Genomic DNA, 19,545 nt, shown 5'->3' with positions numbered 1-19,545 from the left:
GGCTTGTTTCCAAAACCACGAGTACAAGTCGCAGCCCGCAGCAGCAGGGCGACGCCCGAAGCTTTAGAGACAGTGGAACTTCATTTCTGACACCGTGTCGAGCGCTTGGCAGAACCCGCAGAAATCGAATTCTACAGCTTGTGTTACAGAGTTTATTGGCGCACAAGTTATACCTTATTCACCTCGAAGCCCTGTGACACTAGTACTTCAAGGGTACTTAATTCGGGGATATTTTTTAAGGGTAAACGGAAAGTTTTAGTGGAAACGAGTCATATGTATTAATTGAAACTCAAGAGTGGGTGTGCGTGACAACGAGCGACGGGCCGTCTTGTATTACTCACATCGTTTGATTTGCCAGTCATAAATGGCGCTATACACAACTCCTTAATAAAACGAGCATATTAACGAAGCAAAAAATATAACACACAAACTATTTGAAAACCCATGGTTCTAATAATAAAGAAAAACATATTTGATCATTTTGTTTTTTTGCTAGAATGTGTCATAAACGGCTAATACCTAACAAATCACATCACCGAGAATCACATCAAATACACAGGGTGAAACTGCAGTATAAATATGTAGGTACTGCATGACACGAGGGGATCGCACTAGAGATTGAAAGTAGTTGCATGGCCACATTTTGTGTCCGACTTTCCCAGTTTTTCGGTAAATGGCACTCTGTTGTGTCTTTTAAAACTCATGGTAAGATAAGTATGCTGAAATTTAAACAAAAGCTTTGCCAGAGCTACTCGAATAAAACAAACTAGCATGACAAAAGTATTGTGTGTGCACCAACACCATAGCTCAAGAAAGTTTGAATCTGGGGTTATTTTGAATAAATTGACACGAAGGGCAATAACCAAAACCTTTTAAATCAGTATTTTATTTGGCAAAGGTTTATTCTTTGCGAGTACCCATTTCTTCATATAAATTTTAAGTCACTGGAATAAGCAAGCGACGAACAAAACTCTTATTTTTAAAGATTGCAAACGCTAGTTTTGAGAGACTATCATAAAACGAATCCAGTTGACGAATGCCTTCCAGATCGAGCCTTGAACGCGAGTGGGTTGCGATGCTGCAAGGGGCGTCAGCTCCTGACACTGTTGAGCTGCGTCGTAGAGCTCCATGAAGTGTTCATACTGCGCGCGTAAAGAATAATTATTCATCTTAGGACTATAAACAAAACAAAACAACAAAATACTTCTATATACAAGGGTGCCCCGCATAGACTCATAAATCCCCTGCCAGACGGACACGTTAACGGTGTTCACAACAAACGTCTCGAATAGGTAAATCGACTCCCGATCTCGCGGCCGTTGTCATTCGCTGAGTCGCCGAGCTTTTAAAAGAGTTTTTTCTGAGGGCATTTAAGGAGCCCGTCTGGCAGGGGCGTAAAGCGAGGATGTCTTTACTTTCCCACAAAGCACTTGGGAGGACCAATAGCAGCAATCTATGGACAGATTGATGGGCTAATGACGAGGTTAATACAGGGGGGCTTAAGCTTCGCCTTTACGAGTAGAACGCGACAGCTAAACATACAAACCCCTCTCGTTCCCAAGCTGTGCAAGCGTGTCTGCGTTGCTTAGTCAGTAGCGTGCCTGGCTCGCAACCGAAGCATCGCGGGTTCGTAATCCGCCTAAAATTCTTCATTTTTTTTTCTTTAAGGCAAATGAATTACTTTTTAAAGTGAAATAATTTGAAACTTGCGGCGACCTTGAATTCGCTTTACCCCCCCCCCCCCCCCCGATGTCATGTTTAAATCACTTTCATTTCACGCGTGACGTCACGTTTCACGTGAGCGTTGTGGGCTATTTTTTAATTCCCTCGCGGAGTCACGTGACAGTGACGTCATGACCCTATCGACTAATAAGGATTTTTCCGTCGTACCGACGCCGACGCCGGCTCTTCTGTGACACGAGGTCCTTAATGCCCTCGCGTTGAATGCATGTTTAGGCCTAAAAAATACTGTCTGCGCCTTGACACTGCGCATGAGGTTTTGCGTGATTACGCCATGCTCAATGTCGCAGCGCAGACTGTGGTTTGTGGTCTAAACATGTTTCCAGCTTTACAATACGCCGAGCTCACTCCGTGGATTTTAGCGACTGGCTCTCCCGAGGGCTGTGCATGGAAGTAAACCTTATAGGTTTCTTTTTAAAGCGTATTTGAAATATTTTTTGTGCTGGTGCTGTTATTCACAGTAATAAAACGCAGCTCGCCAACTTCTGATCACGAACCAGCCTATATGTGATAAAAGAAAGAAGGAAGCGTGGCATTGCTCGAGTCCATCAGCTTATCTCACGAATACAACCATCTCAGCATCCTATCACAGGATCAATAGGAGGGAAATTACTTGAACATTAGCGATGCGTTTTATCTATGAATACTCCACACAATAATCACCAACAGTTCCAAAAAGGCGGGACGCGGCAATGTTACGAGCATTTTATTACCGCTCCGTAGCCAATCAGACTTCGGCATTATCCGGTAAGAGTGTTGAATATGGAATCACAAAGCGAGAAGTTTAAACCTAATAATCAGCGCCCTAATTGTTTCCTAAGCTGCCATGTAGACGCGCATACATGGATGCGAACGTAGCGCATTGGTTCGACAGATGACGATTGTGATTGGGTAAGAGAGAAAGAAGCCGAGGGACTGGGAGCATGTGATCGGTTCCCTCTCGACTCGATGCTCTACTGTCGTATCCATTTAAGCGCAGCCAGTGACTGTACCCGAGTTCAAACTCTGATCAGTAGATTTGATGGGCAAACAGATCTTCGAAAAAAGGGTAAAAGCACAGGCGAGCTGGTGAAGAACTTCCATCGTAAACCGGAGACACACAAAAATAAAAAAACGGACAAAACAACAACAAGTCTCAAACACAGCTTCTCAAGCTGTGTTTGAGACTTGTTGTTGTTTTGTCCGTTTTTTTTATTTTTCCGTGTCTCCGGTTTACGATTGAAACAGATCTTGTTGCGTTTTTGTTGATATAGCGTCGTTATATTTTTAGTACTCGAGTAAAGCGAAACGCCCGTTTATAAAGTATTTTTGTTTGGGGATCGACTATCAAAATAAAAACAAAATTGGAGCGGCTTGTCCACAAGGGCGCTAATATTTTCTTAGTGTAGAACGTGTTTTTGTAGAGGGGTAACTTGGTGGAAACGTGATATAAATGCGAGACGCGCATGCGTCACGATTGAATAAACTACTACCTGAATTCGACGGAGCGATTCGCCGCCTGCCATATTTAGACGATTTTGCTGACTCGATACGGAGCAGACTTTGGCAGCCTTTGGAAAAAATAGTTCTTCCGCCTCAACAGATGTCGCTCCCGGATGGGACCTCACTTCCATTGAATGGTGTAAGTGATATTGTGACAATATCGACAACAAATGGCTTTTTTATGGGGAAGCAGCGGTTTTAATCTGGCTACATACACAGTTGCAAAGGGATTTACACACTCAAAAGCGTATTCTACGTATGTAGATTTTTTTCAAGTATCACCGAGTGTACTTCCGTAATCATGTTTGTAATAACGGCTGGCTTATATGAACTCTATTATGTGTTATTAAAACTAACGGCTTAAACAAAAAAAAAAAAAAAAAAAAAAAAAAGACAACAACAACGCAGGTCGGGGCTTAATATGTTCTAGCTTCCGGTTTTGTGATTCGTTCTTTGGTGTTCTTATCGGATCAGGCAGCAATCTAATTGGCCTTTGAGCTATGATGAAGAGCTCGGGGCTCATTCCGTCCTGCTTTCCTTAAACTGTTATTGCCTATCGCATAAAATCTTTCGTTGCCCCCCACCATTTTTATCTGTCACTCGTGCTCTCCTCTCTCTCTCTCTCATTCTTTCTTGATTGTGTAGCTTTTTCTTGCTTCTTCATGTCTTGTGGAAATAAAAAAAAAACTTCGTATTACGCTATGTGGTACTATGTCGCTGACAACTTAAGGTGCGTGTTAAATGATGACTCTTTCGTGATTACTTATTCGGCGATCTTAAAGGCGGGCGCTCAAAATTTTCTTCAGCGTGGCAGAAGATTCCCCCTCTTTTCTTTTTTTCCTCCTCCCCTTTCCTCCTCCATTTCCTCCTCGCTTTTTACGGCCTTCTCGCACGAGTGCTAATGGGCTTACCGGCCCCCCGACGAAATCTCTGTCACCCTTCAAGGTTCTCTGCTTCAATCCCAAACACCAGGGATTAGTTAGGCAGGCTGAATATGAGCTCGGAAAAGTTCAAGCTGGCTCAATTTTTTTTTTTTTGCTCTTTTTTTGCAGTTCTAAAAAACACTCAGATAGTCAACACCAACTAGCCCAACAACAAGTTCTTTTACATTCGGATACTTCCGCATGCGGCCGCACACGCTACAACACCGCATATTTATCTCGAGTGAACGGAACTTGAACATCACAGCAGAAGGAAAGAAGATGGGTATTTTTATTTGAACTTTGAGCTCTACCCAGAGAGTTGAAAATTGCTCGTTCTAACAACGGCACTCTGAAGAGTGATTGTATCACTAATGTGTTTTCTTCTTCTTTTTTGTTTGTTTTTTGTACAAACTAATAATCATGAGTAATTACAAGTCAAATATATTACAGTCAGAGAGACACAGTCTGACCATTTCTGGGGCATAATATATAGGTTCGTACTACAGGTGTTTTCTAGAGTGACGGCCGCCTCGTTCAAGCTACTAAGAAGAGTAAAAACAAACTTCCATAAAAACTGAAACGGTTTATGGTATATTTCATCTATCTTCAGCCTTTGAAAAAAATTTCTTCGTGGCCAAACGTGCATTTAGTTTCTGTCAACAAATGTAACTGAAAACTTCACACCCGACAAATATCTTGCGTATCAGCAAAGAGAACGGAAAACACGGAGATTGAACCGCAAAATCACAATTTTCTTCGCGTAAAATAGTGCAACTAGCAATAGTAGCATATTATGCCATTTATTAAAAGACAGCAGGTATTACGAAGTTTTCATTCTCTTCTGTTCGCATTTGTTCGCTGATGAAGAAATGGAATGCCCAGATAGCCTCTGCAGCCCTTACATAATTGTTTGGGGCTTTGTCAGGGTGGGCGAAGGCCATCTCCAGAAAAAACCAGGAGTTCGGAAGGTGTGCTACCGCAAGTTTTAGGGCTGCTTGGCTAATTTAGGCGTCTGGCGTTCCCCGCCTACTTAGAAAGGAAGCGGAACAGCGGTCAGCTCAACGTCGTCACCAAGCGGGAAATCATGCCGAAATGCGTCCTTGAACACGTGCGAGATCTTTACCCGAACCCAGCCGGGATTCGCCACAATTCATCTACGAAAAAAGCTATAAAAAGGGGTAGGCTTAAAGGATTTCGCAGTTTTTGAATATATTCATGCGGACTAACTGTCCACAAGTACGGAAAGAAATGCAGTAGAAATGCAGAGCTCTGTTGTGTTCTTTATGTCCATACTTGTCTTTCGCGCAGCACGCCAATTAAAATGAATTCTGCAATATCCGTAGATTATGCCTGGTTATGTTGTCTTTAAAAGAAAAGTAATCAAGCAAGTTCGGTATCGTGTCACAATTTGTGCATATACAATTTTATGTGGAATTCAAAGTCAAAACAGTACTTCCGTGGGCAATAATGCATCCGTCGTTCTTCGTCTTCCTGAAGCTATGAACTACCGATCTTGGTTACAGGACTTTTGGGTCCACAAAATATCACGCTCAGTACAAAAATTCGCATTTTCTACCAAAAGTGCTGGAAATTATTTATTTTTCAAACAGGTCGGGTGGTGATGCGTGTTTGAGTGTAGGACCGTTGACTGGGCACTGGTTCGCGCCAAGCAGTGCTTCCTTTCACGCTGCCCGCGACGAGTGTTGAAATTTGAATATAGCAGAAATAAAATCAACTGACACCCTTAGAATTATTTTAAACTTGCGCTTTCTTCAGGCATTAAGATTTTGATCGTACCTTTTATTCATTGTCGTCTTCGATAAGGGAACAACTTGCCGAGGAGGCCGCGCTGTCCGCGTACGCGGTCGCGGCTTGACAGATAAGGTCGCGAATGCTTTTCACGAATCTTTAAAGACGAAGCATAAAAATGAAAGACGCAGCCACTTTACGCCAATGAAACCAACTTTGTTTTGGGCAGACGTCTTGCGAGAGTTGCAGTATTTTAATTATGCCTAATAAATTAAATGTTTAGGACTAAGTACCAAACTTTTTTAGATGTATTAAGAACCAAAATGTCATTTGGAAAGTTCTAGAGCTGCTTGAGAAACACCCGATAAGCTGTTTGCAACCTGATACGGCTCGCGTGGCTTCCTTCTGACTAGTAATAAAGCTTATGAAACATGACAAAATACCCCGTAATATAGCGCCCGCCCCATCATAAACTCAGTTTCGAATGTCCCGGTATTTGTTTTCATAGGCCGGAAAAAGAAAGAGATGCATGCTTTATTTATATCAGAAAAGAACTGCCCTCTGTTTTATATACAACGTTTGTTTATTGTTTTTTTTCACCTACTAGATATTACAAAAAACGTGGAAATTAACGTTTTGTCGATGTGAGCTATGCGGCCAGGCGAAGATTGGGTTAAAGAAAGAACGCAACTAAAACCGACTGATTACCTAACATTTGTTAATTAACTTTTTGATTATAAAAGAAAACGGGATAGTTGATTTATAAAGTTGTTGGGCGTAATCGAAAGCCACCAAATTGTGCAGTGAAAATTAACGCCATTGCGGTTTGTGTAGGTAAGTTATACGGCCAGGCGAGGATAAGGTTCAATAACGTACGCAACTAAAACCGACCGATTGCCTAAAATTCGCTAATTAACCTTTTAATTAGAAAAAAAAACGGCATCTTGTATTTAGAAAGTTGTTGGCCATAATCGCAAGCCACCAAACCGTCCATTCCTAAAAAGATGTAACGCGCGTACACTATTATACGGCGTCCTCCTAATTTGGGCGCGAAAATATAGTTCTGATTTTATGTGGGCTCCATCTCCGCGTGGCACAGCCTAACGCCATGAAGCCAAAGTGACAAATCATGCGCATCGTTGTGACAACGCCACTGTAGAAGGGGCGAGGAGTGCGCTGGCCGAAAAGTTTGCGGTAACACGATTCGCGTCCAAATTAGGCTTTTTAGGACGCCGTGAGCCACTTCACGTCCACTACATCTCTTTAAAAATGAATGATTTGGTGTTTTTGATGACTACAGATAAGGCAAAAACCGCAATTGCGTAACTCTGACGTCTTTTTTAGAAAAATGTCTAGTCGTTAAAAAAAATCGCTCTGTATAAGCACGATTGTAAGGCAGTTCTTTACGTCTGGCGACATCATTACGGCATGGAAGGAGACGTTGACCACAGATCATCATACGCTGTGTATGATCTGTGGTCACTGCTGTTTTTTTTTTCGTACGAGAATGAGCAAACATTTGATACCAAATAAAATAGATTTAGCATTCACCAAATTCGGCTTGTTTGCTTGATTCAAATTGATATTTGATTTGATTACACTTATTTTGTACCCCCACACGCCTACTTTATTCCCTAATGAGTTACAAGTGATAAATACATTGTTTTTTGTTGTTGTTGTTGTTTTTTTTTGCTTTTTTTTGTCGTGCGAGGTCATTACAATTTATTATTAACAATCGGAGCTATGCGATTACGCGGAGGAGGCGCATTTGAAGATATTCAAAATTGTTCTGAATGCACAAACAACCTCAAACGCCTTGCTGTTTGGGTCGTTTCCTACACGCAGGACCAATAATAAAGCCAAAACCTTATAGAGGAGACTATCTCTATCAACTCAACGCACAAACACGATGTGAAGCGTGTCTGCGTACGTTGGAAAAGAGAGACCGGCGAGCAAACCATAGCGTCGAATGTCCATGCAACAAAATGTCCGTGCACCGAAATATCCGCGCACCGAAAGGTCCCACACCGAAAAGTCTTTGCAGCAAGAAGTCCGTACACTGAAATGTCTGTGCACCAAAAAGTCCGCACCGAAATGCCCTACAGCAAAACGCTCTACTCCGAAAAGTGCTAGACCCACTACGGATGGGATCCTCCGTCCCCTCTGCCGGTTTACGAACAATGATGATTCAGAACCACTGGTCTATGGAGCGCCATCCCTGATATACAGAAAACGCTGCTCGTACTTCCCGTTGTCGCCATGAATTCGCCTAAACAACGAAAGATGCGAAACCAGATATTTATATTAAAATTGATACTTCAATGACTACTTCTTTGAGCAGAACGAGGCATTTGTGCTCTCACAACAGCAAAGAATCGTCTTCCAAACCAATGCTAAAAAAAAGCCAATGCAACTCGTTGGGAAGAGCAAGTTCCAAGCTCGCTCAAAACAGCTACATCGGTTGGTTCAGCTCCTTGTCGCAGGTGTGCCGGCTGGCTTCTGGATAATCTTTTCAAATCCTTGAAGCTTTCATTTCCTCCACCCCAAACTTGTAAAAAAAAAAAAAAAAAAAAAAAAAAAAACAGGCAGCTGGCAAAAAAAAAATATATATATATATCGGAAAATGGCGAGGAGGAAGCGAGAGGTGATTTCCTCCTTTCACAGCGGCGAGAAGGAAAGTGAGGGTCGGGTTCCTTCTCTCTGCTTGCGGGCCGGCGTTTAAGGGGTGTCCAAACAGGACACTACAAAACGCACGACTCCGACAAATCGTGAAAATTGAAGCGGGCGCGTCCGCTTCAATTTTCACGATTTGTCGGAGTCGTGCGTTTTGTAGTGTCCTGTTTGGACACCCCTTTATCGGATGATCGAAACTCCAGGGCGACAATAGATCCCCTTTTTCCTTTTGATATTATTTCCTCTTTTCTTTTTTTACGAATACGATTACGCCCCCCCCCCCCCCCCCCAAGACGCTACATTTTGAATTTACCATTTCATTTGCATCAATTGTATTGCAGTAGATTATGTCCAAATTTTATTTTTGATCAGGACAGGCCGTCACCTGTTACTTATATCACTTTGTATTATTTTTTTACCAACGACTCAATCCGAGATTGGTAAGTCTCACAAGCATAAGCCCGAGCCGTAGCGTCTCATCTCTTTTCTTTGCAACTATAAAACGTATCACACTGATTTACATTTCTTTTTGCTGCAGATACCCGTCACTTTGAGGTATAGGTGCTTATGTGCACCTTCCATACAGCTTCCCCCTCAAGGTCATACTTTTTGCCCTACCCGTGTGGCGGCCTCTCCATGGCCCGCTGGAACCACTTTTTGGTAGTGTCTATCTCCCACGCCACGACGGCTGCTTCCAGCTTAATTATAACCCCGAAATGGCGTTCTCGCAGGTGTTTCTTCATATCCCGACCGATGATAACCACTGAGGGCCCGGTCAGACCATAGTCATGCTCGACCAAACCGTTTGACTGGTCACCAGACGTGTCAGAAAGACGGCCGAACCCGATCAGGCTCCGGTCAATCACTGCATCATGTGCATTCAAGTGAGGCTGTGATTGGTCGGCGGCTGAATCGATTGGCTTTCTCTAGTGAATTGAGGGAAAGTCGTCGCTTTAGATTTCTTTGAGCGCAGAAGCATATGTAATTATTGGGAGAGGAAAAATCTAAATTTATTAAGGGAGAAAATGGGCATCTTGTAATTTACGTTTAAAGAGGTGATGTTCGATTACACATGTTACGGCTACTTTCAAGAAGGTTTCTAGTGAAACTGTAACGTAGAATCATATAATTTCTTACCTCAAAGTGCCTGACGGCCTGAGTTCTCTGCGGGGGAAAACATATATTATTGTTTGAATAATTCTTTTTTCAATTAAAAAACAACTTTTTTGTTTTAAGGTGGTGCTTACAAAGTCTCCTTTCTTGCACCACCTGCGAACGAGGCACAGTTCTGAATCACATTGCAGATGTCTCACGAACTGGCGGAGGGTCTCTTGTAGCTGCGGACAAAAACACAAAAACAAAGGGGAAAAACAGTAAGAAATTTGATTCCAGCGTATTTCAAGGAAGATTTAAGAATATAAACTGTACAATGAAGAAAGCTGTTTGTTTCACATAATGACGAAATTACCCGAGGCAGAGACAATAGAAAGATAGCACTACCATGAAACCTGAGTGTAGACTACATGTTTGCGCTGTCCATATTTTGCCTCAATTTGGTGTTTTCTGTGCTTATATTTAATTTACACCAGCTCGTTTTTGCTCTTACTTTTTTGCTCATTATACATTTAGAGCGTTTTCTATTGTGAAAACTATAAAATCAACGTAGTTTTTGTTAATGGGGATGCTTGGACAAGTTGGTAATTTATGCTTCGATGGAACAGCGCGGATGAAAAGTCACACTCACATGCACACAACCTTTATTGTATTACCCAACTATTTAAACCTACCAATCATCTACATACTAATCTGCATATTTCCTAACAAACATATGAAATCTTCATAGACTTTTCAAAAGCCTCCGACCGGGTCCCCCATAAAAAATTAATATCCAAACTCACATACCTAAACTTCAACAGTAAAGTTGTCTCCTGAATTCAAGCTTTCCTTTGACATCACATTTAATCTGTGATCATCGATAATGACACTTCCCCTCCCCTGAATGTCATCCCTAGCGTCCCTCATGGTTCTGTTTTAGGTCGGCTACTTTTCCTAATTTATATAAATGATATTGCCTCTTCATTATCCTCTACCGTCCGATTATATGCTGACGACCTTGGGCTCTATCAAAATATTGTTTCAATAGATGACGGCACAACCTTGCAACAAGATCTAGAAGCATTAGCAACTTGATGTCATTCATGGCTCATGACCATCAACCCGGATAAATATAAAATAATCTAATTGCCAAGATCACAAAGCAGTTTTTTAATATTTTTCTGGCGAAATTGAACGGGTGAACACATTTAAATATTTAGGGGTGTACCTTTCTGAAGATTTATTATGGAAGAGTCCCATAAACTGCACTTGCTCTAAAGCTCACAAAACATTAAGAGGTTTAACAAGGCATATTTTCATCGCGAAGTCTTTTGTTGAACGTTTACCTTGTATTACACTAGTCAGAGCGTGGTTGGTGTATGCGTCACGGATATGAAACCCTCACCAAAGTTTTTTTATATAACCAACTGGAAGCTGTTCATATCGTGCTACTCATGTTATCACTCATAACCACTTCTAAACTAGCGTCTTTTTTTCACAATAATCCATTGTCCTGCAAACTCTCGACACCTCGGGAAAAATAGACCGGCACTTTTTCATGCACAGATTGTACTATAACCCGTGGTCTCCGCGAACCTTGATCTCTCCGGCCCACCATATAGTTCCTCGCGCCTCGATCACCCCTGCAAAGTTTATTCCCTTTTTACAGCGGAGCTGTTAAGGGCTAGTTTGCCCAGGGTCGTGTCCGTCCGCACAGAAATGTCGACACAACACTCTGGTTGCCGCCGTCGCTCATAGATGGCGGTATCTGTTCAGACTGTTGTGTTTGCCGGTTGTCTGCTTGCCGCCGTCGCTCATTTTTTTTATAATAATAATAATAATAATAATTAATTGTTTTCTTTTCGTTTTACAAAGTTCGGGTTCGTCAAAGCCCATAAGGCTTGTATGACGTGGCCCGGCAGTCTCAAAACTAAACTAAGCAAAAGCTGCTCTTCGCGTTGAACAAAATCAGGAAAAAGGAGGAAAAGATAACTTCAAGCCTTGTACAAAAGAAAGGACAATGACTTCCATCTGCAAAGAGCAACACGACAAATGACAAAAGTTCAAATATACATTCACTAATCTGAACGTCTGATACACCACAAAATCTTAGTTCCTGTAAGTGCCATATAGCAACTGAAGCATAAAGGACACAATTCGCACAATAGAGACAGGCATTATTGAATTAGAAATACTTGATAATTTGAACACACATAAATTCAGCACATATACCAAAGTACAAAATTATACAATATAAAGAGATCATCACCGCAACAAACATAAGGATCAGGAGGATATTGCTTAAAATTCAGATACCTAAATACGTATACTGTAATCACTGTACAAGAGGCATCAAGGTCAGCACACAGGAAGACATAAAACGTTCTAAATATACTTTTGCAAGCACCATGTTCTAAATTTGTCTTTAACTGATTTAAGAGACCCTAGGTCCATAAGTTCTTCGGGTATATCATTGAAAGTGCAGGGAATATAGAAATCTCTTTGGTCTTTTTCCGTAGAGCGTATGTATTCTTGGCAAATAGAACCTTTCCGCCTTTCTGAGGGGCCTTTTACGAACTGGTTGTTTGAATTCTGTTCTAGAGAAATAATGCGTTGTTATAACGATGTATTTGAATAGAATATGCAATGGCATGATGTTAAATGATTCAAGTTTGTGAAACAGACCTAATTGTTGAAACTGAGTCCCACATGAAATGTTGTTTGCTATCCTAAATATCAATTTATTTACTGTCTGTGGTGTGTGATTTGAGCAGGAGCCATAAACTAATTAATATCTGAGCACAGATTCTCCAAGAGCACGATAGATATTTTGTTTTATAGCGGCACTCACTGCCGTACCAATACGGTATATATATGAAGAAACCATTCTCAACCTCTTTTTTATGTAATTCACGTGATATTCCCAGGTCATGTGTTTGTCAAAATGAAACCCTAGATATTTTACGCTGGCCTCATAATTAATTTCCGTATAAATTTGAGGTCCCCTTTTGGTTCACATATGCATAAAAAACGATGCAAAACTACTCGCTTATGTGGATTCCTAAAACACTTCCATTTGGTCTTTTTCAAGTTTACAAATATCCTACTTTCACTAAACCAGTTCATTAATACGTTTACATCATTTTGAAATATTGTTACTGCAACTTCGTAATTTTAATGCGGGAGAATTAAGGCCGTATCATCCGCATACATAAATAATTTCGATTGCAAATTGAGTGTGCCCAGGTCATTAACAAAAATATTAAACAACAAGGGAGCTAATGATGATCCGTGTGGTATTCCATAATTTACCATTACAGTTTTGCTCATATAATTCTTTATCTTAACTCTCTGCGTTCTGTTAGAAAAATAGCTCTTAAAGAACTGAAAAAAAGGTCCTCTCAAGCCCAAAGCAAAGAGCTTCTGAAGCATTTTTGAATGGTCAATTGTGTGAACTGCCTTTGACAAATCTAAAAACAATGCTAAACCAATGTTATTTTCATCCAGAGTTTCGTTCACAACATCAGTGAAATCCTCAAGAAGCGACGTTGTGCTTTTCCCTTTCCTAAAACCGTACTGCGCTTTATTAATTAAATCAAATTTATCACAGAAAGAGTTTATTGTGTTCGCAATGTGCTTCCCATTATGTGGGAGATTACTGGCATAATCGATAGGGGTCTGTAATTTGCTACATCTTTTTTATTTCCTCCTTTAAATAACGGCCTTACAATCGCACTTTTGAGCCCAGCTGGAATAACCCCCGTCTCGAATATGCCATTTAGAACAGATAGTAACACATCCTTTAGCTTATCAAAATTATGTACAATATCTCTTAAACGAATCTGGTCAATTCCTGCCGGATTTTTATCGACATAGTGTTTATGATACAACGCAAATCTGCGTGAGTCATCGAAGGCAGATACGCCGACTCCAGGTTGTGTGCTAGATTTGATAACCCGGTTTGCTGCTGGAAGTTTATTTTAGCTTTAAGTTCCTCAACATCAGTTGCAAATTTATTACTGAATGTTTCACGTAACGATACCCAATCACCTGATTCACCGAAGTTTCTTGCGATTGTATCATCAATGCTTGTTTTTGTTTCTTTTCCTGTTAGCCCATTTACTAGGTTCCACGTTCCTTTAGCGTTACCTTTAGTATTATTACATTTTTCTTTATAGTAACTGTGTTTTGCAAATTTGAGTTTAGCTGTCAACTTGTTCCTTGCTGAACGGAATTCATCTTTTAAGGACTGATTTCCCGGATTTTGTTTACACCTAGTCCATAGTTTGTCCTTGAGTCGACATAGCTCTAGTATGTCACTGTCGATCCATACTTTACCCACACTTCTCTGTTTCAGTCTGATAGTTTTCTGGGAGTTTTTGTATATATTAGAGAACACTCCAACCATAGTTTCATATATGTGAGTGTGAAGAAGATGCTTTAAAGAGTTCCAGTCGAACTCTGAAATCAATTTATCTACATTTTTTGTTGTCCAATATTGTTATTCATTTTTTATCCTTTTTATTTTCTGCAGCTATGTTATCCAGCATTGCGACACAGACAGTAAAATAGTGATCAGAAAGCTTTTTACAAACTACACCAGCAACTATGGACATGCAGTCTAGTCTGACCAATACGTGATCAATGCAAGTTTTTGTTATTTTGTTTCCAAGATGCTCCTCTCTAGTGTAGTCCGCAATCAAGTTTTCAATACCAAAGCCTGCTAACATGTCAAGATAGTCATTGAAGCCACTTTCTGAAGCATTTCTGACGTCTATATTAAAGTCACCGTCTGATAATAAAGCTTCACACACATTTAAATTACTTAGCATATCCAAGAACTCAAAAATGAATGATCCCACATTTAAATCAGGAGGCCGATAAACAACACAAACTGTAAATGAAACCGTCGGATTACTTACTTCTACCACTAACAACTCTGCTTGTTAGTGGTTGAACCCCTCCAGCCTTTCCACTCTGGCCTGCCGACTTGCGGACGGCCATTATTTCATTCCCACCATAGTACATCTTCGCTGGTCTTCCTTCTTCACCAAAGTGGAAAGGCTGAAAGGTTTTTGCAATACCAACACATTCAAACGCTCACTCCTGCCATTATGCCTATCAGACTGGAATAGCCTGCCCTCAAAGTTGGCAGCTAAAAACAATTACAAATGTTTTTCGGAAAAGATTTCTGAAGTAGTTGAATAATGTTTATATCAGGTTATTTACTAACCCTTTCTTATTTTTTTTGCAGTATTTCTGTTCGTTTAATTATAGAAAATTGAATTTGACACCCCCCTATGTAATGCCTCCCTCAAGTGGTCCTTAAAGCGGTACAGAATCAAAGCTTGAAATGTCCCCGGAACACTTCGAAACGGGCAAAATATGATTCATAATATCCGTACATGGTGATTACTTGCTTGTGTTGTCTGCGGATGACTATATTTTTCGTTCTAACCGACGGATTCTGGCTAGCGTTTCGAAATCAGCAATCGAGGCGGCGCGGTTCGTCTCGGGATATTTGACCGTGACGTCACACTCTGAACTTTGTCGACACGGCCAAGGGTGCCGTAATTGCGATCGTCATCACTAGGTGGCGCCAGCTTTATCGCTCACGCGTTACAGTCTCGCCAAGTGAGAATAACCGAGGTGTGGTGTGCTAGAAGAGGTGTGCCAAGCGCCGCTCTTTCCCGGGCACCTCCATCGGACACGCCGCGCCAAGGTGCTGCTCCTGATGGGCACGTGACCTGAGACATTCCAACCAACTACAAGGTGGTATTGGGAAATCGTTTTATTGGTCTTGAAATTGCTTTTTTGCGATTACGGACGAAAGTTTGGTGTTTCTGAGCGGCTGTCATAAAGGAGACCACGTATACACAAAGGAATAAGCGCTAAAATTTCGCTTCGTATCCTTTTAAGGTAAGGAAGTGAAATGAAATGATAAAGTTATGTCAGAGCCCAACAAGTGTGTTACGTCTAATAGTGTTTTTCTACAATGGTTGAAAGCAAAAATGTCGAGTACAAAAGAAAAACAATTTATTTCCTTTTTGTGCCCGTTTTTTTTAAATATTTTACTGTTTTGTTTATTAATGCAACTTAAGCAGTTGACCTTCTCTCACGATTTTGATCTTTTCAGCAGTGTGAAGGATTATGCAATTATGTGCGATCATCGTGAAGTCAGTGGTTTGCATTAAAATAAGTTAAATCAGCATTTGAGTAACAAATAAACGTAAATAATACGTTTAAGATTTTGACCACCTACCCCTTTTACCTGCCGCGTTTTTGACAACGGTGTTCTTCCATGCAGGTATAAAACCTGTCAGAAAATTCTTTCAAACTGTACATCGTATTACTCTATTTTTATATTCAGTAAACTTATATTAGTAGAGTGTTCCGAATATTTGTTTCCAGCCTACTGCACTTTCACTAGCGATGAACCAGTCGCTTCTTGATCAGGAACCCGCTGTGCGATAAAGTATAAGAAGCTTCAAATGTATTTCCTTTGTGTATGTCGCATGCCGCGTCAGGAAATGTTCTGTCTACACTGAACGAATCCTGGAGCTTCTGTTTTCCCGCATGGCACTTGAAAGGGCCAATCACTGTCGACCAGACGCAGCCGGCGCTTCGAGCCGATGGGACAAATCAGACAGCAACGAAAGCGCACCATCCTGGTGCTCGTCAAGTTTCTGTACGTGTCCTACCTTCAACTGAACTTGAAAATCTTCAACAGCTGAACAAATCGTAAACGAAAATGCCCAGTGACTTTCGCTTTTCACGCTGCTTGATTCGTCTCATTAGCCCGTAGCGTTGGCTGTGCCAGGACTTAATTTGAAACGAAGTATGGCACTAAGAAAACAGCGCAAACAGTTTTCTTAGGTTAATAGATATATTTTCAGCCGCGCCATTCACCGAACCTCCTTTAAAGGACAAAGCGATTGAATTACCTATGTGCTCTGTGGGAAAGCAGAGGCTCCAGCTTTCTTAGAGTATCGCGTGGGACACAAACCACGGGGACAGAAAGTTTTACGTTCGTCATTCCCAAAATCTCACCGGCTGGGTCATCCCCCCTCTGTGCATCATGATGCATGATGCATGATGTTCCCCAAACGATCGGTCTCAGCCTTGCGCGCTGCCTCGCGTAGTTGTATTAGCGAGTTCTGGAATAGCGTACGCCAAAACGCTAAATGTGCAAATAAGTAGCGTCTTCGCCCCTGTGCATGCACCAAGCGCTAACCAAATTTGAATTGGCGCATTGTGACGAAGCTTTTGTATATGCTATTCTAAACCTCGCCATTGTTAGTCAGAAACATGCGTCATTCGAAGAAACAAGCCCAAAAGATAACCTTGGAAACTATTGTTTTAAATGGGACACGAGAGTAAAACGTTGTTTGTAGACTCACACTAGGTGAAGTGTTGGCGCGAATGCAGTAGAAGATCGATTCTATTTCCCGATCCTTTATACCTGCGACAGAAAAAAAGACACGCAGGGTTGTAACAAGTATTTCTGACGCAAATTACCAAGATATAGTGTCAAAGAGCGCATGTACTCACCACATATTTCCAGGGGTTCCTGGCATACTACGAGGCTCCAGTTGACCATAAGGATGAAGGCAATAATAGTCTTCATGACTGTACGTGTGCGTTGCTCAGTTTCGCTTGTAAACCGAGTGCGATCAAAACCAAGTATGAAATACCCCGAGGCCCCGAGGCAGCTGACCAACCCCCCGAAAGAGAAACAGAGGTGTAAACAACAATCAGCAACTTGGGAATCGCGATTAGTTTCGCCGACCTCGGCGCTGACCTGTTCTGGTTCCTTGTGCGCGTCGCAGGCGAGCTGACCCGGGAAGCACGTGAGTACGAATCGCGTGATAAGGCGTCGCTCAGGCTGCTCGTATTTGACGTAGCTCGGCATGCAACGTTTGTCGTACGCTTGCTTGCCTTGCTTCTCGAGGGCCCTACCAAAGTCGCGTATGGTCGTTTCACAAGAAATCTATATTTTCCATGTGAAATGCGTTGAATTCAAACTTTGGATTGGACTAGTTGGTTCATTATGACCTGAAGGACTTAGAAGTGCGAAAAACACGATGGGGGAATACGTACAACAGAGACCATGGGATACGTAGCCTTTTCTTGATGTTTCGATTGGATGCTTGGCACTTTTTTTGGAAGTTAATGTACTTTATTTAGGTATGACGAAAGCTCTCGATATAATCAATAATTAAATGTTTTCGTTAAGATGTCTAGATATGGAGTAACCAAAACATACACAAGGTGGTTCAGAAGGTATTTGTCGGGCGCGAGAGCTTTGTACGCTGTCAAGAAGTCATGTCTCCCGCATAGGTCGATACTTCTGGGGCGCCTGGGGGTTTAAATCTTGGTCACTTTTTATACATAGTTTTTGACTATGATCTTCTTGACCGTAAAAACTGTTCTCAGATACTACCGTACGCAGATGGCGTAAAATATTCCACGAAATTGAAACCCCTGTAGATTGCTTGAAATTGCAAAACTTTAGTTGAAACGTGAACCTTTAGTTGGTGGTGTTCAAAAATGTGTCGTATGTTAACTTGAAAAGACATGGTGATTACAATAAGCCGAAAACAATATGCTATATACTCATTCTTACATGCTAAACATGCGTGAAATAAAACGGAGGTCTGAACTTTGAAATCTCGATGTATTCTTGGATTCCGGTCTTCTAATGGAAGCACAGCCGTGAATGATGTAGTTGCTTCATCATTGAGGATGCTTGGCATGGTGTTTAGAATTACACGGATCATTAAAACCCCGAAAACTGTTATAGCACTTTAAATCGTTTTGTCCGCTCGAGATTAGAATTTCCACTAAATGCGCGGAATTCACTGCCGTCGTCTAGGCTAGAGAGAATTGAAGGAGTGCAGAGACGTGTTAATCGTTTGGTTTACGACTGATACCTCGATAAGAAATATTATTACAACTGGCTACTTCTGGAATTCCAAATGCTCACACTTGAAGAAAAAAGGTATATTAGAGGTTTGTAACATTTGCAACAAAACTATTGAACAACAGAGTAGCTTGTCCAGGTTTGCTAACAGGCATGCACATTCGTGTATCATTTCGCTTCTAGAGGTATAATTAACGTTTTTTTTTTAATGTTCCTAGACATTCACAACTTTCGCCTCCAAGGAGAATGGTAGACTCGTACAACAGTTTTACCTCATCTGGAAAAGATGTGTTTATAGGTTTTAACGTCCTTTTTTAAAGGTAGTAGTAGGGGAAATACATAGAACATGTGCTTTTCACTGTTGTGTTTGTACTTTTATTATTACAGTTTTCGCATCGCTCATTTTGTTTTGAAAGTATTATGGTGAACCACCGGTGAGGCGTATAGCTGTTGGTGGACATCTTCAACTCAAGAATAAGAATTAAAAATACCCTACCTTCTCCCCACCTTCCCCCCACCTCTAAAAAGACACAGTGTTTTCTTCACCACAAAAAGAACCTTCGCATCACCGATGCGACAATTTACGCTCAAATGCAGCGCTAGGTTTCTGAAACATTTACCAAAGTTTCAGAGGTTGCTGTTAACTGATTAAAAATGACGGACAACAAGGCCCATGTATGCACAAAAATGATGACGTCAGCTAAAGAGAATGGAGGACCCAATCTCTCTTTGGGAAGAAAAACAAAAGCGCTTCTTATTTATTTAATACGATAACGGTAGTTCTGAAACTTCGGCAACTGGTTCGAAGAGCTGCCGCTAGATTTGGGCCGGCACTGCCCTCTGCAATGTGTAATTTATTTTTGCAGTAAAAAAACATATTTTTTTTTTTTTGGGGGGGGGGGGCACAAGGTATACTCTAATTGCGGCTTGACTGTTCCGTGACGATGCGCCGTTGGAGTT

General features: G+C 41.3%; 1 protein-coding gene across 1 annotated transcript; it reads right to left on the bottom strand.

Annotated features, from left to right (window-relative positions):
• Window positions 1-991: 991 nt before the first annotated feature.
• Window positions 992-17,283, bottom strand: LOC115315983. The gene is made up of 5 exons (XM_029975295.4): window positions 17,214-17,283; window positions 17,063-17,124; window positions 9,815-9,904; window positions 9,705-9,731; window positions 992-1,142 (listed from the first exon to the last, which is right to left on the bottom strand). Exons 1-5 carry the CDS (start codon window positions 17,260-17,262, stop codon window positions 996-998), a joined length of 375 nt encoding a protein of 124 aa, XP_029831155.4. The 5' UTR covers window positions 17,263-17,283; the 3' UTR covers window positions 992-995.
• Between the last annotated feature and the right edge of the window lie 2,262 nt (window positions 17,284-19,545).

This window comes from Ixodes scapularis, unplaced genomic scaffold, assembly GCF_016920785.2.
Source record: "Ixodes scapularis isolate PalLabHiFi unplaced genomic scaffold, ASM1692078v2 PGA_scaffold3__209_contigs__length_174095766, whole genome shotgun sequence".
NCBI lineage: Eukaryota > Metazoa > Arthropoda > Arachnida > Ixodida > Ixodidae > Ixodes > Ixodes scapularis.
This window is presented reverse-complemented; position numbering and strand designations above follow the sequence as displayed.